Here is a 20,877-nt window from a genome sequence, read left to right as displayed (position 1 = left end):
CAGCTCTAGCACTGGCCTCCAACTGGAACCAGGCTCCACTTCCCAGACCTGTCCCTACAGAGGTGGTGGCTCCAGGTGCAGGACCCAGGGATCCACCGAGGGCAGATGGAGAACCGAGACTTGCCCTCGCAGAGACACCAGGCCAGCTGGGTTCTGGCCAGCACACCGGGCAGATCGGATCTCCGTGCCTGCAGGACCCCCAGCCCCAGGCACTGATGTCCCACCCCCTCAGCCAGAACCTCCACCTCCACGTGCACCTGTACCTGCTCGGGCTTTGGCAGGAGAACCCGAGGCAGAGGAGGAGTCACCGCCTCGGCAGGGAGAGCCTGCCCTGGCTCCCGCGCAACACCCAGACGCCGACGATGACTCACCCACCCCTGCAGGAAGAACGAGCCCCCGCTCTGGACAGAGACCCAGAGCCCTTGCCGGAAACACCACGTCCAGGGGAGCGGTCGGCTCTGCCGCCTCCATCCCTGTCGGCTCACCGTGGACGCTGTCAACTCGGTCTGCCCCCAGGGGACATGGAGTTCCTTTCCCCTGAACTGCTTTGCATTTGGTTTGTTTCCACCTTTCTGGTGATGTTTTATTTTTTGTATGGTTTCCTGTATTTTTGTTGGTTAAGTTGGGAACTTGTTGGTTAAGTTAGTAAACTTTTTCATCATTGTTGCAATTTGGGAACACTGTTGTGTAACTCTGGTGATACTGTGTTACCATCACCACTTTGTGGTTTCAGACCCGTTTGATCTTTATGCCCCACCCCCCAACAAAGCCTGGATTCAAGGCAAGCACGCCCTGTTCATCCCTCCCCCCGATCCTGAACACAATTTCAGCTTTTCTTTCTGCATTCCTTCCTATATTCTTGGTGTCCCCAATCAATGACTCTCAGTGAAATGACTGAAGGAGTTTCTTTCGGACTCTCCACCTACTGTAAGACTCCATTGGAGAGTTCTCATTTTTATGTCATTTGAACTAGCCTTTGATAGCTGACAGGACGGTGTACGTCCTTTCAAGATATCATGTGCCAAACGAAGCCCTTTTGGCAAATGCCATCATTATCTCCAGGCAGGCATTGCTGTTTGAAGGGTGACATCTCAGCCAGAAGGCAGAGGCTGAGCTCCTCTTGTTGCACCAGCTCCCAAAAGAAGCCAAGAAAGGGAGCTGGAACAACAAACCACCCCAACGCCCAGGAAAGCGTTCTTCACGACAGAAGGCTAGAAAATGACCCAACAACCTTGTGGCCCAGAACCCCTCTAGAAAAATCACTGTTCCATAAAAAAGAGAAACACGTGGGAAGTTCCAAGGAGAGGCAATGCCCATGGCCAGTGTACTTTAGAGACGGCCTGACCGCTCCGGGGAAGACACGCACCGACGGAACCCCTTGGGAAACAGCAGTGAGAGTCCTCACCGTCGTAAGGGTTTCCTCTGGGGACAACCTGCCCTGGGCACCACATGAGGGAGCAGACCGGCTTCTCTTCCTCTGCTCCCACACCATTCACTCATGAAGGCAGCTCAGGTGTTCTCATGCCCTGCCTGCCTGCCTGCCTGCCTGCCTGGCTCATCCGTGAGCTGTGACCACCTCCAGGGCAGGACTCCACCTTCTCCTCTCTGTGTACCGTGAATCTGCACACAGTGGGCTTTCAGAACCTTAGGAGACTTGAGCCATTCCCACTCGAGCCAGAACCCTCCCCAGGAAGGAAAACGGCTGTGGGGTCATTTTGGCCCCAGCACTGGTTCCGAAAGCCTGGCGGCTCCTACAGCCTCTACGGTGTGAAGAGGGAGGTCCCTTTTGACAGAGCTTTCCGGCTGTCAGATCTAAGCTGTTGTTTCACTGTCAGCTGTGTCTCTTCCGTTGCAGCCAGGTGGGCCACGCTGCTCCAAAGGGGCTCACAAGCTGAGTGGCAAGGGAGGTATTGAGAGGACAGGGATGGCTACAACGTGCTGCAAACTGAGTGAGGGTCCCCACAATCCTCAGCAAAGGTCTGTGGTGTGCAAGTGGGGAGTAGAGGGCCCCCAAGTTCCAAAGGAAGGGAGGTACTCGGGAGCTAAAGCCCTTGGCTGCTGTGGTAGCAGCTGCAGATGGCAGCTCGTCCACAGTGCACTTCGAATGAGGTCATATGAGCGGGACTCTGGAAATGGCTCCGAAATCAAGAGAAAGGGGTCAGGGTATGTGGGAATCCGGCGGGGGTGGGGGGTGGATGAAGGAAGGTGTCCTTCCTCTCTCCAGTGCAATTTGGTTTGGTGAGTCTCAAAGCTACCAGATGGCACTTCCCAAGTCAGGCCCCCGCAGGAATCAGGGTGGGCTGTGTGCCTCGGCGCCTGCTACACGGACAAGCCACACCAGTGGCCTCCCTGAGCTCCAATGGCCGGATCTGGGGGTTCTGTCTGGGTGCACACCTCCTTGCTCTGGCCAAGTTCCCCCCTTCTCTGAGCACCAGCTTCATCCTCTCGAATGAGGACATCGATTGCTACCTTGGCACGTTACTCTCTTCATCCTGTGAAGACTCATTAGGCTTATCCTACAATTACTAGCTGGCCCGAAGAGATATCTCCTGAATCCAGATTAAGCTGGAGTCTCCCAGGCTCATCTGGCATGTCTTCCCTGAAGTCTGCCAAAACCCACACCCTTGCATTTCCAGGGACTCCCCTTAGCCAGCTGGGCAGAAAACCCAGCATGGTTCAAACAAGCTGACAGACAAGCGGGAGAGGACTCACGGGCAGACGGCCTCCCTCAGGTCTCGGGTGGAGCTCTGGGACCACAGCAGCAGCGGGCCATCCCAGCCCCTGGGCTCAGCAGCGCCCTCATTCTCAGGCCGGCGGCTCTGCCCTGAGGGGAGCAGGAAGGTCACCAACTGCCGCAGGCGGACCTCAAGCCCCTCCCACTGCTGGAGCCTGACCTCCCCCGGCCCCACCCCTTCCCCTACCCCAGCAGAACGAGAGCTCGTCTTCCCCTGGCTTCCAACGTGAGGCCCGGCCCCGGGCCCCGATTGGGCACTGACCCAGTCCGGAGCCAATCACAGTGGCCAGGGAGGTGGAACACACCGATTGGCCAGGGCCAGGTCATGTGACCATACTCCCCAGGAAACTCAAATATTACCAAGATTCCCTAACAAACCAATGAACAAAATTATCCAGTAAAGGCAAACCGTACTTTTTAATGAGGCCAATGTCACAGAAAAAAAAAAAATCCTTCACAATGAACTGCTCAAGGAAGCTACTAAATAAGCTTTCAGAAAAGTTAAGACGTTTTTTTTTTTTTTTAATAGGGTGACGGAGAGCTATACCTTTCCCATCTATGTGAATTTAGGTTTAAACTAGATTTCCCTCGGCTATTATATAAGACAAAAAACCCCACATCACCCCCTTTCACTCCCCCCACCCCCAAAAAGTGTTTTAGTCTATTGAATTTTTGTGTCCTCAGTTGTGTCTGATTCACGGCAACTCACGAACTCTACACAGCCAGGCTCTTCCGTCCATGGAATTCAGGGCAATTTTTTTCTGTCACAGCAAATGCCCACCCTGGGTGATCCAAAGGCAAGGGCTCAGAGGCTCCTGAGAGACTAACTCCTTTCAGCTGAGCACAGAGCAGGCTCCTCACTGGGATGCCTGTGGCCTGGGGCTCCCAGAGGGGAGAGCAGCACTCGCCCCACCGTGTGGTCACTGCTGGAAGTGCAGGCTGCTCCTCACTCCCCCTTGACAGTGTCCCTGAGGGCAGAACAGTGTGAATCTACTCAAGGTGGAAACGCAAACTCCGATGCAACCAAACTTCCCACAAGGTCTCCAAAACCACTCAGGAACAGGGAATTGGAAACTGCAGGGCATGACATGAATGGAGATGGAGACTTGACACCTTACACCGAGTTCACTTCCAGTTATCCCTAGACAAAGTTTCCATGAAAACTTGTCACAAATCTAGAAGAACAATGAGCAGAAACCGGACACGTGCTTTGAGTCTTCACACACAAAACAAAAAGGCAGCCCACAAAACAACCCAGAGAATACAGTGGACTTTGCAAAATCAAAGATATCTACTGTGGGAAAGACCTCATTACAAAAGCAAAAGACAGGTCATACATCGCGAGACGAATGAGTGGAAACACAAAGCTTCTCAAGGATGTGTCTCCAAACAGTCAAAGAACACCAACACGACAAGCCTGTGAAAACTAGGGAAAGGTCTGAAGGGACAGCAGACTGAGGAAGACACACACAGAGTATCCCGGATGATGTCCAGCACTGAGGGCCTGAAGAAACAACAGTCTAGTTGCACTCCCTCAGGCCTGTGTGACCCTGGATGAGGCCTCTGTTTCCCGGTGGCTCTGAGAGATGGACAGGGAGGAAGGGGAAGAGAAATCACTTGCATTTCTAATACTCACAGCAAAGTCTTCCAATGAGAAGGGAATTATCACCCCCACTGACAATGCCATTCACTGAAGTGATACCCACGAGTCCATCTAACCCAGAAGGGAAGGAAGGACCTGTTCTCACAAAACGGCGAGAGATGGAAGAAGGAAGATCAAGCCCACACCAACCACTGGAAAGAGAAGCTGTGCTCAGGGCTTGAAAGAATTCCTATTGGGAAAATGATGTCACAGCCCCACAAGGCAATCCACAGCTTCGATGCTATTCCTCCCAAAATGCCAATGCATTTTCGCACCGAACAAAGAATTGCAAAAGGGGTACGGAAACAGAAAAGAGCCTAAATTGTCAATACAATCCGACGAAAAAGCCCCGATACGGACATCCAAGGTTGTGTGAAAGGAAATTAGACGACCAAACTAGGATCCTCAGGAGAGTATCGGAGAAGGCGATGGCGACCCACTCCAGTACTCTTGCCTGGAAAACGCCCTGGACGGAGGAGCCTGGTAGGCTGCAGGCCATGGGGTCGCGCAGAGTCAGACACGACTGAAATGACTTAGGCGCAGCGGCAGCAGCAGGACAGTATGCTATTGGGAATACAACAACACACACAGATCCAGATCGATGGAATAAAGTTGAGGGTCCAGAAACAAACCCCGGCATCCATGGTCAACTCATCTCTGACACAAAAGGGGAGAATATCCAAATGGGAACAAGAAAGCCTCTTCAATAAATGTCCATGGGAAAACCAGACAGCTACATCTGAAGAACGCTATTGGTTTTGATCTCACACCACCTCAATATCGGGGAAAAACCTCACCCTAAAGACTGATGTCATGAGACAGCTAGAAAGAAGCGTAGGTCAAAGGCTCCTTAACATCAGAGTCTCCTTGCCATTTGCTGGGCGGAGGTAGAAATGGGTCTCTTCAAGTAAGGGAAAGAGGAAAACGAAGTACGCCAATGGGTTTCCATCCAATGGAACCTCTTCACAACAGAGAAGCTAAGCATTCAGAAATGCAAAAGATGGGAAACGGAACATGAGAGACTCCTTGCAAGTGGTGTATCTGAGAAGGGGTTCATATGGAAAGAGACGAAGAATGCACAGCACTCAGATTCCAAGAAACACCACCACCACCCTTGACCCTTCCCCCATGACCAACTCCGACCTAAAGCCTTTCTCTCCCTCTAACCTATCCCTAAAACATAACCCTCATCTAATCATATACATGTGCATTCCTAGCATCCATCCATCCACACACGAGAGAGAAAGAGGAAGACACAGACTGAATCGAGAAGGGAAAAGAGAGGGACACAGACAGAGAGAGACACGGAACCAAAGAGAGGAAAGGAGTCGACGGTCCAGACTTTTCATCAATCTGTCTCGAAGGTAGAAGCAATGACAGCGCCCATCCACCCCAGAAGGGGGAAAAGGACGGAAGGTTTGGAGAGGAAAAGACAAGAACGCAGGGAGCCATTAGAAGCTCAGCCACCCGCAGAAGCCGAGCTGGGACACTTGAACAGAATCTCAATGGAAACAGAGGACCAGAAAGTTGGCTACTCTTTTCTATAAGAGAGGGAGACCTTCGAGTCTTCCTTTCGCGCCTCCAACTTGGATGCGGGGTCTCAAAACACTCAGGAGGGGGAGTGCCTTTTCCTGGGTACCACGGCGCATCCAGGCCTCGTTCTGCCCCATTCTGTGCTGTGTCAGCCCTGGATGGAGTCTTTCTTTCTGAAGTCTCAGCGCACAAGCTCCACGTGATATCGGCCCCAGGTGGAAAGGCATGGAGCTGCTCGTAGGCCGACAGACCTAGGAAGCAGATGGGAGAATGACCCCCACTCTCCAGATGGAGAGACTGGGGAAACCCTGAGGGGCATACGCTTGTCCAGGGCCACACCACTTATGAGAAGAAGGAGCCTGGTCTGAGAGCAGCGGGGTCCTCGGAGCTCAGGCCCTGGCTGCACCCAGGCCTCCCCAGGGCTGTGGGCTGGGCTGTGTGGCTGTCACTGTGCCTGCACATGGCCTAAGGGGGGGTGGTCGAGCAGTCAGAAACCCAGAGATTCCCTTGGGAAGTTTTGGGGAAGGGACCTCAGCACGAACCCCAGGAAATGATGTCACCTGCCGGCAACAGAACCCAACAGAACCCGCAACCCGTGTATCCAGGCCTCCAGAGCGGAGAGGAGCCCCCAGCCAGATCACTTGCTGCCAGGATGTTCTGCTGTTTGCCCCTGCCCAGAGGCCGGGGCCTCAGGAGAGCTCACAGGCAGTGTGCGTGGGCACCCTGTCGACGTTGGCTCAGGGCACCCCCGAGAGGCCTCTGGCCCTTTGCCCGGAGAAACAGAAAGGTAACACGGGGAGCCCCAGGCCGGGCCAGCCCACCTCTCCCATGCCACCCGGAAACACCGGGTCCTTTGCCTGTGTGTGTGGATGCGGGTTTCTCGGGGTGTGTCTCCCTCAAGGAAGCCCAGGCGGATGTGGGTTCAGAAGCCTGCGGGCAAGTTGTGTCCACACCCCAGGGGAGAGCAGGCTGGCTGGGATGGGGAGAGTGCGGGCAGCGCCGGCCGCCCAGGCTGGCCTCACACCCTCAGGTGGGTCTCTTTCCTCCCGGGTGGGGATCTGAGCAGACACACGTCTCTGACCCTTCTGGGAAGAGAAGTTCGAGCAGGCAGAAGCAGCGGCTCCACTGGCCAGGCCCAGCTCGGAAAAGTCCCAGCATGGCTGGCTGACGGTCACTGTCGTTGCAGAGCTTCCCACGTGATGAGGCCGAGGACGGGGACACCCCGTCCACCTCCCGGAGGGAGGGGTCGGAGCACCACCCCCCCGCCCCTGAGGCCCAGTGCAGGCTCCAGGTGAGCGTGCCCACGGAGGCATCAGCCCCACCGGGGGCGAAGCGGAGGCGGGGAAGGCCTGCTGCCGAGACACCACACAGGATACACCCGGCGGCCCAGTCTGAGGCTGCCACGGAGCTCAGCACACCCGGCTCCGACCCAGAGTCCCGAGAACCCCAGCCTCTGAGGCAGCAGGAGGACCTGGAGCCCAGCACGCCAGAGCACAGAGGTGAGGACGCTGGGGCTGGTGCACGGGAGTGTGTGGGGAGGGGGTGCTGAGCTACACAGGGACGAGTCCCCGAAAGATGCTGCTGGGCCTGCAGCAAGCGCTGGCCTCACACCCCCACCCCCTTCTTGCACACTTCAGTCCCAAAAGACATCCGACCCTGGGTATTCTTTGGGAATCTCTTGGAAGCTTTCTGTCCCGGGATACGCACATGCCAAGGCTGGCCTGTGGGCAAACTTTGCTTCTCCCCCAGCTCTAGCACTGGCCTCCAACTGGAACCAGGCTCCACTTCCCAGACCTGTCCCTACAGAGGTGGTGGCTCCAGGTGCAGGACCCAGGGATCCACCGAGGGCAGATGGAGAACCGAGACTTGCCCTCGCAGAGACACCAGGCCAGCTGGGTTCTGGCCAGCACACCGGGCAGATCGGATCTCCGTGCCTGCAGGACCCCCAGCCCCAGGCACTGATGTCCCACCCCCTCAGCCAGAACCTCCACCTCCACGTGCACCTGTACCTGCTCGGGCTTTGGCAGGAGAACCCGAGGCAGAGGAGGAGTCACCGCCTCGGCAGGGAGAGCCTGCCCTGGCTCCCGCGCAACACCCAGACGCCGACGATGACTCACCCACCCCTGCAGGAAGAACGAGCCCCCGCTCTGGACAGAGACCCAGAGCCCTTGCCGGAAACACCACGTCCAGGGGAGCGGTCGGCTCTGCCGCCTCCATCCCTGTCGGCTCACCGTGGACGCTGTCAACTCGGTCTGCCCCCAGGGGACATGGAGTTCCTTTCCCCTGAACTGCTTTGCATTTGGTTTGTTTCCACCTTTCTGGTGATGTTTTATTTTTTGTATGGTTTCCTGTATTTTTGTTGGTTAAGTTGGGAACTTGTTGGTTAACTTAGTAAACTTTTTCATCATTGTTGCAATTTGGGAACACTGTTGTGTAACTCTGGTGATACTGTGTTACCATCACCACTTTGTGGTTTCAGACCCGTTTGATCTTTATGCCCCACCCCCCAACAAAGCCTGGATTCAAGGCAAGCACGCCCTGTTCATCCCTCCCCCCGATCCTGAACACAATTTCATCTTTTCTTTCTGCATTCCTTCCTATATTCTTGGTGTCCCCAATCAATGACTCTCAGTGAAATGACTGAAGGAGTTTCTTTCGGACTCTCCACCTACTGTAAGACTCCATTGGAGAGTTCTCATTTTTATGTCATTTGAACTAGCCTTTGATAGCTGACAGGACGGTGTACGTCCTTTCAAGATATCATGTGCCAAACGAAGCCCTTTTGGCAAATGCCATCATTATCTCCAGGCAGGCATTGCTGTTTGAAGGGTGACATCTCAGCCAGAAGGCAGAGGCTGAGCTCCTCTTGTTGCACCAGCTCCCAAAAGAAGCCAAGAAAGGGAGCTGGAACAACAAACCACCCCAACGCCCAGGAAAGCGTTCTTCACGACAGAAGGCCAGAAAATGACCCAACAACCTTGTGGCCCAGAACCCCTCTAGAAAAATCACTGTTCCATAAAAAAGAGAAACACGTGGGAAGTTCCAAGGAGAGGCAATGCCCATGGCCAGTGTACTTTAGAGACGGCCTGACCGCTCCGGGGAAGACACGCACCGACGGAACCCCTTGGGAAACAGCAGTGAGAGTCCTCACCGTCGTAAGGGTTTCCTCTGGGGACAACCTGCCCTGGGCACCACATGAGGGAGCAGACCGGCTTCTCTTCCTCTGCCCCCACACCATTCACTCATGAAGGCAGCTCAGGTGTTCTCATGCCCTGCCTGCCTGCCTGCCTGCCTGGCTCATCCGTGAGCTGTGACCACCTCCAGGGCAGGACTCCACCTTCTCCTCTCTGTGTACCGTGAATCTGCACACAGTGGGCTTTCAGAACCTTAGGAGACTTGAGCCATTCCCACTCGAGCCAGAACCCTCCCCAGGAAGGAAAACGGCTGTGGAGTCATTTTGGCCCCAGCACTGGTTCCGAAAGCCTGGCGGCTCCTACAGCCTCTACGGTGTGAAGAGGGAGGTCCCTTTTGACAGAGCTTTCCGGCTGTCAGATCTAAGCTGTTGTTTCACTGTCAGCTGTGTCTCTTCCGTTGCAGCCAGGTGGGCCACGCTGCTCCAAAGGGGCTCACAAGCTGAGTGGCAAGGGAGGTATTGAGAGGACAGGGATGGCTACAACGTGCTGCAAACTGAGTGAGGGTCCCCACAATCCTCAGCAAAGGTCTGTGGTGTGCAAGTGGGGAGTAGAGGGCCCCCAAGTTCCAAAGGAAGGGAGGTACTCGGGAGCTGAAGCCCTTGGCTGCTGTGGTAGCAGCTGCAGATGGCAGCTCGTCCACAGTGCACTTCGAATGAGGTCATATGAGCGGGACTCTGGAAATGGCTCCGAAGTCAAGAGAAAGGGGTCAGGGTATGTGGGAATCCGGCGGGGGTGGGGGGTGGATGAAGGAAGGTGTCGTTCCTCTCTCCAGTGCAATTTGGTTTGGTGAGTCTCAAAGCTACCAGATGGCACTTCCCAAGTCAGGCCCCCGCAGGAATCAGGGTGGGCTGCGTGCCTCGGCGCCTGCTACAGGGACAAGCCACACCAGTGGCCTCCCTGAGCTCAAATGGCCGGATCTGGGGGTTCTGTCTGGGTGCACACCTCCTTGCTCTGGCCAGGTTCCCCCCTTCTCTGAGCACCAGCTTCATCCTCTCGAATGAGGACATCGATTGCTACCTTGGCACGTTACTCTCTTCATCCTGTGAAGACTCATTAGGCTTATCCTACAATTACTAGCTGGCCCGAAGAGATATCTCCTGAATCCAGATTAAGCTGGAGTCTCCCAGGCTCATCTGGCATGTCTTCCCTGAAGTCTGCCAAAACCCACACCCTTGCATTTCCAGGGACTCCCCTTAGCCAGCTGGGCAGAAAACCCAGCATGGTTCAAACAAGCTGACAGACAAGCGGGAGAGGACTCACGGGCAGACGGCCTCCCTCAGGTCTCGGGTGGAGCTCTGGGACCACAGCAGCAGCGGGCCATCCCAGCCCCTGGGCTCAGCAGCGCCCTCATTCTCAGGCCGGCGGCTCTGCCCTGAGGGGAGCAGGAAGGTCACCAACTGCCGCAGGCGGACCTCAAGCCCCTCCCACTGCTGGAGCCTGACCTCCCCTGGCCCCACCCCTTCCCCTACCCCAGCAGAACGAGAGCTCGTCTTCCCCTGGCTTCCAACGTGAGGCCCGGCCCCGGGCCCCGATTGGGCACTGCCCCAGTCCGGAGCCAATCACAGTGGCCAGGGAGGTGGAACACACCGATTGGCCAGGGCCAGGTCATGTGACCATACTCCCCAGGAAACTCAAATATTACCAAGATTCCCTAACAAACCAAATGAACAAAATTATCCAGTAAAGGCAAACCGTACTTTTTAATGAGGCCAATGTCACAGAAAAAAAAAAAAAAATCCTTCACAATGAACTGCTCAAGGAAGCTACTAAATAAGCTTTCAGAAAAGTTAAGACGTTTTTTTGTTTTTTTAATAGGGTGACGGAGAGCTATACCTTTCCCATCTATGTGAATTTAGGTTTAAACTAGATTTCCCTCGGCTATTATATAAGACAAAAAACCCCACATCACCCCCTTTCACTCCCCCCACCCCCAAAAAGTGTTTTAGTCTATTGAATTTTTGTGTCCTCAGTTGTGTCTGATTCACGGCAACTCACGAACTCTACACAGCCAGGCTCTTCCGTCCATGGAATTCAGGGCAATTTTTTTCTGTCACAGCAAATGCCCACCCTGGGTGATCCAAAGGCAAGGGCTCAGAGGCTCCTGAGAGACTAACTCCTTTCAGCTGAGCACAGAGCTGGCTCCTCACTGGGATGCCTGTGGCCTGGGGCTCCCAGAGGGGAGAGCAGCACTCGCCCCACCGTGTGGTCACTGCTGGAAGTGCAGGCTGCTCCTCACTCCCCCTTGACAGTGTCCCTGAGGGCAGAACAGTGTGAATCTACTCAAGGTGGAAACGCAAACTCCGATGCAACCAAACTTCCCACAAGGTCTCCAAAACCACTCAGGAACAGGGAATTGGAAACTGCAGGGCATGACATGAATGGAGATGGAGACTTGACACCTTACACCGAGTTCACTTCCAGTTATCCCTAGACAAAGTTTCCATGAAAACTTGTCACAAATCTAGAAGAACAATGAGCAGAAACTGGACACGTGCTTTGAGTCTTCACACACAAAACAAAAAGGCAGCCCACAAAACAACCCAGAGAATACAGTGGACTTTGCAAAATCAAAGATATCTACTGTGGGAAAGACCTCATTACAAAAGCAAAAGACAGGTCATACATCGCGAGACGAATGAGTGGAAACACAAAGCTTCTCAAGGATGTGTCTCCAAACAGACAAAGAACACCAACACGACAAGCCTGTGAAAACTAGGGAAAGGTCTGAAGGGACACCAGACTGAGGAAGACACACACAGAGTATCCCGGATGATGTCCAGCACTGAGGGCCTGAAGAAACAACAGTCTAGTTGCACTCCCTCAGGCCTGTGTGACCCTGGATGAGGCCTCTGTTTCCCGGTGGCTCTGAGAGATGGACAGGGAGGAAGGGGAAGAGAAATCACTTGCATTTCTAATACTCACAGCAAAGTCCTCCAATGAGAAGGGAATTATCACCCCCACTGACAATGCCATTCACTGAAGTGATACCCACGAGTCCATCTAACCCAGAAGGGAAGGAAGGACCTGTTCTCACAAAACGGCGAGAGATGGAAGAAGGAAGATCAAGCCCACACCAACCACTGGAAAGAGAAGCTGTGCTCAGGGCTTGAAAGAATTCCTATTGGGAAAATGATGTCACAGCCCCACAAGGCAATCCACAGCTTCGATGCTATTCCTCCCAAAATGCCAATGCATTTTCGCACCGAACAAAGAATTGCAAAAGGGGTACGGAAACAGAAAAGAGCCTAAATTGTCAATACAATCCGACGAAAAAGCCCCGATACGGACATCCAAGGTTGTGTGAAAGGAAATTAGACGACCAAACTAGGATCCTCAGGAGAGTATCGGAGAAGGCGATGGCGACCCACTCCAGTACTCTTGCCTGGAAAACGCCCTGGATGGAGGAGCATGGTAGGCTGCAGGCCATGGGGTCGCGCAGAGTCAGACACGACTGAAGTGACTTAGGCGCAGCGGCAGCAGCAGGACAGTATGCTATTGGGAATACAACAACACACACAGATCCAGATCGATGGAATCAAGTTGAGGGTCCAGAAACAAACCCCGGCATCCATGGTCAACTCATCTCTGACACAAAAGGGGAGAATATCCAAATGGGAACAAGAAAGCCTCTTCAATAAATGTCCATGGGAAAACCAGACAGCTACATCTGAAGAACGCTATTGGTTTTGATCTCACACCACCTCAATATCGGGGAAAAACCTCACCCTAAAGACTGATGTCATGAGACAGCTAGAAAGAAGCGTAGGTCAAAGGCTCCTTAACATCAGAGTCTCCTTGCCATTTGCTGGGCGGAGGTAGAAATGGGTCTCTTCAAGTAAGGGAAAGAGGAAAACGAAGTACGCCAATGGGTTTCCATCCAATGGAACCTCTTCACAACAGAGAAGCTAAGCATTCAGAAATGCAAAAGATAGGAAACGGAACATGAGAGACTCCTTGCAAGTGGTGTATCTGAGAAGGGGTTCATATGGAAAGAGACGAAGAATGCACAGCACTCAGATTCCAAGAAACACCACCACCACCCTTGACCCTTCCCCCATGACCAACTCCGACCTAAAGCCTTTCTCTCCCTCTAACCTATCCCTAAAACATAACCCTCATCTAATCATATACATGTGCATTCCTAGCATCCATCCATCCACACACGAGAGAGAAAGAGGAAGACACAGACTGAATCGAGAAGGGAAAAGAGAGGGACACATACAGAGAGAGACACGGAACCAAAGAGAGGAAAGGAGTCGACGGTCCAGACTTTTCATCAATCTGTCTCGAAGGTAGAAGCAATGACAGCGCCCATCCACCCCAGAAGGGGGAAAAGGACGGAAGGTTTGGAGAGGAAAAGACAAGAACGCAGGGAGCCATTAGAAGCTCAGCCACCCGCAGAAGCCGAGCTGGGACACTTGAACAGAATCTCAATGGAAACAGAGGACCAGAAAGTTGGCTACTCTTTTCTATAAGAGAGGGAGACCTTCGAGTCTTCCTTTCGGTCCTCCAACTTGGATGCGGGGTCTCAAAACACTCAGGAGGGGGAGTGCCTTTTCCTGGGTACCACGGCGCATCCAGGCCTCGTTCTGCCCCATTCTGTGCTGTGTCAGCCCTGGATGGAGTCTTTCTTTCTGAAGTCTCAGCGCACAAGCTCCACGTGATATCGGCCCCAGGTGGAAAGGCATGGAGCTGCTCGTAGGCCGACAGACCTAGGAAGCAGATGGGAGAATGACCCCCACTCTGCAGATGGAGAGACTGGGGAAACCCTGAGGGGCATACGCTTGTCCAGGGCCACACCACTTATGAGAAGAAGGAGCCTGGTCTGAGAGCAGCGGGGTCCTCGGAGCTCAGGCCCTGGCTGCACCCAGGCCTCCCCAGGGCTGTGGGCTGGGCTGTGTGGCTGTCACTGTGCCTGCACATGGCCTAAGGGGGGTGGTCGAGCAGTCAGAAACCCAGAGATTCCCTTGGGAAGTTTTGGGGAAGGGACTTCAGCACGAACCCCAGGAAATGATGTCACCTGCCGGCAACAGAACCCAACAGAACCCGCAACCCGGGTATCCAGGCCTCCAGAGCGGAGAGGAGCCCCCAGCCAGATCACTTGCTGCCAGGATGTTCTGCTGTTTGCCCCTGCCCAGAGGCCGGGGCCTGAGGAGAGCTCACAGGCAGTGTGCGTGGGCACCCTGTCGACGTTGGCTCAGGGCACCCCCGAGAGGCCTCTGGCCCTTTGCCCGGAGAAACAGAAAGGTAACACGGGGAGCCCCAGGCCGGGCCAGCCCACCTCTCCCATGCCACCCGGAAACACCGGGTCCTTTGCCTGTGTGTGTGGATGCGGGTTTCTCGGGGTGTGTCTCCCTCAAGGAAGCCCAGGCATATGTGGGGTCAGAAGCCTGCGGGCAAGTTGTGTCCACACCCCAGGGGAGAGCAGGCTGGCTGGGATGGGGAGAGTGCGGGCAGCGCCGGCCGCCCAGGCTGGCCTCACACCCTCAGGTGGGTCTCTTTCGTCCCGGGTGGGGATCTGAGCAGACACACGTCTCTGACCCTTCTGGGAAGAGAAGTTCGAGCAGGCAGAAGCAGCGGCTCCACTGGCCAGGCCCAGCTCGGAAAAGTCCCAGCATGGCTGGCTGACGGTCACTGTCGTTGCAGAGCTTCCCACGTGATGAGGCCGAGGACGGGGACACCCCGTCCACCTCCCGGAGGGAGGGGTCGGAGCACCACCCCCCCGCCCCTGAGGCCCAGTGCAGGCTCCAGGTGAGCGTGCCCACGGAGGCATCAGCCCCACCGGGGGCGAAGCGGAGGCGGGGAAGGCCTGCTGCCGAGACACCACACAGGATACACCCGGCGGCCCAGTCTGAGGCTGCCACGGAGCTCAGCACACCCGGCTCCGACCCAGAGTCCCGAGAACCCCAGCCTCTGAGGCAGCAGGAGGACCTGGAGCCCAGCACGCCAGAGCACAGAGGTGAGGACGCTGGGGCTGGTGCACGGGAGTGTGTGGGGAGGGGGTGCTGAGCTACACAGGGACGAGTCCCCGAAAGATGCTGCTGGGCCTGCAGCAAGCGCTGGCCTCACACCCCCACCCCCTTCTTGCACACTTCAGTCCCAAAAGACATCCGACCCTGGGTATTCTTTGGGAATCTCTTGGAAGCTTTCTGTCCCGGGATACGCACATGCCAAGGCTGGCCTGTGGGCAAACTTTGCTTCTCCCCCAGCTCTAGCACTGGCCTCCAACTGGAACCAGGCTCCACTTCCCAGACCTGTCCCTACAGAGGTGGTGGCTCCAGGTGCAGGACCCAGGGATCCACCGAGGGCAGATGGAGAACCGAGACTTGCCCTCGCAGAGACACCAGGCCAGCTGGGTTCTGGCCAGCACACCGGGCAGATCGGATCTCCGTGCCTGCAGGACCCCCAGCCCCAGGCACTGATGTCCCACCCCCTCAGCCAGAACCTCCACCTCCACGTGCACCTGTACCTGCTCGGGCTTTGGCAGGAGAACCCGAGGCAGAGGAGGAGTCACCGCCTCGGCAGGGAGAGCCTGCCCTGGCTCCCGCGCAACACCCAGACGCCGACGATGACTCACCCACCCCTGCAGGAAGAACGAGCCCCCGCTCTGGACAGAGACCCAGAGCCCTTGCCGGAAACACCACGTCCAGGGGAGCGGTCGGCTCTGCCGCCTCCATCCCTGTCGGCTCACCGTGGACGCTGTCAACTCGGTCTGCCCCCAGGGGACATGGAGTTCCTTTCCCCTGAACTGCTTTGCATTTGGTTTGTTTCCACCTTTCTGGTGATGTTTTATTTTTTGTATGGTTTCCTGTATTTTTGTTGGTTAAGTTGGGAACTTGTTGGTTAAGTTAGTAAACTTTTTCATCATTGTTGCAATTTGGGAACACTGTTGTGTAACTCTGGTGATACTGTGTTACCATCACCACTTTGTGGTTTCAGACCCGTTTGATCTTTATGCCCCACCCCCCAACAAAGCCTGGATTCAAGGCAAGCACGCCCTGTTCATCCCTCCCCCCGATCCTGAACACAATTTCATCTTTTCTTTCTGCATTCCTTCCTATATTCTTGGTGTCCCCAATCAATGACTCTCAGTGAAATGACTGAAGGAGTTTCTTTCGGACTCTCCACCTACTGTAAGACTCCATTGGAGAGTTCTCATTTTTATGTCATTTGAACTAGCCTTTGATAGCTGACAGGACGGTGTACGTCCTTTCAAGATATCATGTGCCAAACGAAGCCCTTTTGGCAAATGCCATCATTATCTCCAGGCAGGCATTGCTGTTTGAAGGGTGACATCTCAGCCAGAAGGCAGAGGCTGAGCTCCTCTTGTTGCACCAGCTCCCAAAAGAAGCCAAGAAAGGGAGCTGGAACAACAAACCACCCCAACGCCCAGGAAAGCGTTCTTCACGACAGAAGGCTAGAAAATGACCCAACAACCTTGTGGCCCAGAACCCCTCTAGAAAAATCACTGTTCCATAAAAAAGAGAAACACGTGGGAAGTTCCAAGGAGAGGCAATGCCCATGGCCAGTGTACTTTAGAGACGGCCTGACCGCTCCGGGGAAGACACGCACCGACGGAACCCCTTGGGAAACAGCAGTGAGAGTCCTCACCGTCGTAAGGGTTTCCTCTGGGGACAACCTGCCCTGGGCACCACATGAGGGAGCAGACCGGCTTCTCTTCCTCTGCCCCCACACCATTCACTCATGAAGGCAGCCCAGGAGTTCTCATGCCCTGCCTGCCTGCCTGCCTGCCTGGCTCATCCGTGAGCTGTGACCACCTCCAGGGCAGGACTCCACCTTCTCCTCTCTGTGTACCGTGAATCTGCACACAGTGGGCTTTCAGAACCTTAGGAGACTTGAGCCATTCCCACTCGAGCCAGAACCCTCCCCAGGAAGGAAAACGGCTGTGGAGTCATTTTGGCCCCAGCACTGGTTCCGAAAGCCTGGCGGCTCCTACAGCCTCTACGGTGTGAAGAGGGAGGTCCCTTTTGACAGAGCTTTCCGGCTGTCAGATCTAAGCTGTTGTTTCACTGTCAGCTGTGTCTCTTCCGTTGCAGCCAGGTGGGCCACGCTGCTCCAAAGGGGCTCACAAGCTGAGTGGCAAGGGAGGTATTGAGAGGACAGGGATGGCTACAACGTGCTGCAAACTGAGTGAGGGTCCCCACAATCCTCAGCAAAGGTCTGTGGTGTGCAAGTGGGGAGTAGAGGGCCCCCAAGTTCCAAAGGAAGGGAGGTACTCGGGAGCTGAAGCCCTTGGCTGCTGTGGTAGCAGCTGCAGATGGCAGCTCGTCCACAGTGCACTTCGAATGAGGTCATATGAGCGGGACTCTGGAAATGGCTCCGAAGTCAAGAGAAAGGGGTCAGGGTATGTGGGAATCCGGCGGGGGTGGGGGGTGGATGAAGGAAGGTGTCCTTCCTCTCTCCAGTGCAATTTGGTTTGGTGAGTCTCAAAGCTACCAGATGGCACTTCCCAAGTCAGGCCCCCGCAGGAATCAGGGTGGGCTGCGTGCCTCGGCGCCTGCTACAGGGACAAGCCACACCAGTGGCCTCCCTGAGCTCAAATGGCCGGATCTGGGGGTTCTGTCTGGGTGCACACCTCCTTGCTCTGGCCAGGTTCCCCCCTTCTCTGAGCACCAGCTTCATCCTCTCGAATGAGGACATCGATTGCTACCTTGGCACGTTACTCTCTTCATCCTGTGAAGACTCATTAGGCTTATCCTACAATTACTAGCTGGCCCGAAGAGATATCTCCTGAATCCAGATTAAGCTGGAGTCTCCCAGGTCATCTGGCATGTCTTCCCTGAAGTCTGCCAAAACCCACACCCTTGCATTTCCAGGGACTCCCCTTAGCCAGCTGGGCAGAAAACCCAGCATGGTTCAAACAAGCTGACAGACAAGCGGGAGAGGACTCACGGGCAGACGGCCTCCCTCAGGTCTCGGGTGGAGCTCTGGGACCACAGCAGCAGCGGGCCATCCCAGCCCCTGGGCTCAGCAGCGCCCTCATTCTCAGGCCGGCGGCTCTGCCCTGAGGGGAGCAGGAAGGTCACCAACTGCCGCAGGCGGACCTCAAGCCCCTCCCACTGCTGGAGCCTGACCTCCCCTGGCCCCACCCCTTCCCCTACCCCAGCAGGACGAGAGCTCGTCTTCCCCTGGCTTCCAACGTGAGGCCCGGCCCCGGGCCCCGATTGGGCACTGCCCCAGTCCGGAGCCAATCACAGTGGCCAGGGAGGTGGAACACACCGATTGGCCAGGGCCAGGTCATGTGACCATACTCCCCAGGAAACTCAAATATTACCAAGATTCCCTAACAAACCAAATGAACAAAATTATCCAGTAAATGCAAACCGTACTTTTTAATGAGGCCAATGTCACAGAAAAAAAAAAAAATCCTTCACAATGAACTGCTCAAGGAAGCTACTAAATAAGCTTTCAGAAAAGTTAAGACGTTTTTTTTTTTTTTTTAATAGGGTGACGGAGAGCTATACCTTTCCCATCTATGTGAATTTAGGTTTAAACTAGATTTCCCTCGGCTATTACATAAGACAAAAACCCCACATCACCCCCTTTCACTCCCCCCACCCCCAAAAAGTGTTTTAGTCTATTGAATTTTTGTGTCCTCAGTTGTGTCTGATTCACGGCAACTCACGAACTCTACACAGCCAGGCTCTTCCGTCCATGGAATTCAGGGCAATTTTTTTCTGTCACAGCAAATGCCCACCCTGGGTGATCCAAAGGCAAGGGCTCAGAGGCTCCTGAGAGACTAACTCCTTTCAGCTGAGCACAGAGCTGGCTCCTCACTGGGATGCCTGTGGCCTGGGGCTCCCAGAGGGGAGAGCAGCACTCGCCCCACCGTGTGGTCACTGCTGGAAGTGCAGGCTGCTCCTCACTCCCCCTTGACAGTGTCCCTGAGGGCAGAACAGTGTGAATCTACTCAAGGTGGAAACGCAAACTCCGATGCAACCAAACTTCCCACAAGGTCTCCAAAACCACTCAGGAACAGGGAATTGGAAACTGCAGGGCATGACATGAATGGAGATGGAGACTTGACACCTTACACCGAGTTCACTTCCAGTTATCCCTAGACAAAGTTTCCATGAAAACTTGTCACAAATCTAGAAGAACAATGAGCAGAAACCGGACACGTGCTTTGAGTCTTCACACACAAAACAGAAAGGCAGCCCACAAAACAACCCAGAGAATACAGTGGACTTTGCAAAATCAAAGATATCTACTGTGGGAAAGACCTCATTACAAAAGCAAAAGACAGGTCATACATCGCGAGACGAATGAGTGGAAACACAAAGCTTCTCAAGGATGTGTCTCCAAACAGACAAAGAACACCAACACGACAAGCCTGTGAAAACTAGGGAAAGGTCTGAAGGGACAGCAGACTGAGGAAGACACACACAGAGTATCCTGGATGATGTCCAGCACTGAGGGCCTGAAGAAACAACAGTCTAGTTGCACTCCCTCAGGCCTGTGTGACCCTGGATGAGGCCTCTGTTTCCCGGTGGCTCTGAGAGATGGACAGGGAGGAAGGGGAAGAGAAATCACTTGCATTTCTAATACTCACAGCAAAGTCTTCCAATGAGAAGGGAATTATCACCCCCACTGACAATGCCATTCACTGAAGTGATACCCACGAGTCCATCTAACCCAGAAGGGAAGGAAGGACCTGTTCTCACAAAACGGCGAGAGATGGAAGAAGGAAGATCAAGCCCACACCAACCACTGGAAAGAGAAGCTGTGCTCAGGGCTTGAAAGAATTCCTATTGGGAAAATGATGTCACAGCCCCACAAGGCAATCCACAGCTTCGATGCTATTCCTCCCAAAATGCCAATGCATTTTCGCACCGAACAAAGAATTGCAAAAGGGGTACGGAAACAGAAAAGAGCCTAAATTGTCAATACAATCCGACGAAAAAGCCCCGATACGGACATCCAAGGTTGTGTGAAAGGAAATTAGACGACCAAACTAGGATCCTCAGGAGAGTATCGGAGAAGGCGATGGCGACCCACTCCAGTACTCTTGCCTGGAAAACGCCCTGGACGGAGGAGCCTGGTAGGCTGCAGGCCATGGGGTCGCGCAGAGTCAGACACGACTGAAGTGACTTAGGCGCAGCGGCAGCAGCAGGACAGTATGCTATTGGGAATACAACAACACACACAGATCCAGATCGATGGAATCAAGTTGAGGGTCCAGAAACAAACCCCGGCATCCATGGTCAACTCATCTCTGACACAAAAGGGGAGAATATCCAAATGGGAACAAGAAAGCCTCTTCAATAAATGTCCATGGGAAAACCAGACAGCTACATCTGAAGAACGCTATTGGTTTTGATCTCACACCACCTCAATATCGGGGAAAAACCTCACCCTAAAGACTGATGTCATGAGACAGCTAGAAAGAAGCGTAGGTCAAAGGCTCCTTAACATCAGAGTCTCCTTGCCATTTGCTGGGCGGAGGTAGAAATGGGTCTCTTCAAGTAAGGGAAAGAGGAAAACGAAGTACGCCAATGGGTTTCCATCCAATGGAACCTCTTCACAACAGAGAAGCTAAGCATTCAGAAATGCAAAAGATAGGAAACGGAACATGAGAGACTCCTTGCAAGTGGTGTATCTGAGAAGGGGTTCATATGGAAAGAGACGAAGAATGCACAGCACTCAGATTCCAAGAAACACCACCACCACCCTTGACCCTTCCCCCATGACCAACTCCGACCTAAAGCCTTTCTCTCCCTCTAACCTATCCCTAAAACATAACCCTCATCTAA

The 20,877-nt window shown here is 54.3% G+C and overlaps 1 protein-coding gene and 1 long non-coding RNA gene across 2 annotated transcripts in view; one reads left to right on the top strand and one right to left on the bottom strand.

Annotated features, from left to right (window-relative positions):
* The window catches only part of LOC145530002 (uncharacterized), a 1,493,464-nt gene that overhangs the window by 397,188 nt on the left and 1,075,399 nt on the right, over positions 1-20,877 (bottom strand). Inside the window, exons 129-131 of the long non-coding RNA XR_014071397.1 lie at positions 18,017-18,128; positions 10,364-10,475; positions 2,713-2,824 (exon numbers count right to left, since the gene is read on the bottom strand). This is a non-coding gene — a long non-coding RNA (uncharacterized LOC145530002). The remainder of the gene's footprint in view (positions 1-2,712; positions 2,825-10,363; positions 10,476-18,016; positions 18,129-20,877) is intronic.
* LOC145529922 (uncharacterized) lies at positions 14,181-15,979 on the top strand. Its single transcript, XM_081550690.1, has 3 exons — positions 14,181-14,350; positions 14,750-15,062; positions 15,313-15,979. The coding sequence occupies exons 1-3, from the start codon at positions 14,216-14,218 to the stop codon at positions 15,948-15,950; spliced, it is 1,086 nt and encodes a 361-aa protein (XP_081406816.1). The 5' UTR covers positions 14,181-14,215; the 3' UTR covers positions 15,951-15,979.

The sequence above is a fragment of the Giraffa tippelskirchi genome, chromosome 12, assembly GCF_054371585.1.
Source record: "Giraffa tippelskirchi isolate mGirTip1 chromosome 12, T2T-mGirTip1v1.2.pri, whole genome shotgun sequence".
NCBI lineage: Eukaryota > Metazoa > Chordata > Mammalia > Artiodactyla > Giraffidae > Giraffa > Giraffa tippelskirchi.
This window is presented reverse-complemented; position numbering and strand designations above follow the sequence as displayed.

Bases quoted from the DNA above. Each gene is read 5' to 3' on its own strand.
- LOC145529922 (XM_081550690.1), top strand. From the start codon at position 14,216: ATGTTCTGCTGTTTGCCCCTGCCCAGAGGCCGGGGCCTGAGGAGAGCT. The intron at 14,351-14,749 runs GTAACACGGGGA...CTGTCGTTGCAG, and splicing joins TTGCCCGGAGAAACAGAAAG to AGCTTCCCACGTGATGAGGC. The intron at 15,063-15,312 runs GTGAGGACGCTG...CTTCTCCCCCAG, and splicing joins CAGCACGCCAGAGCACAGAG to CTCTAGCACTGGCCTCCAAC.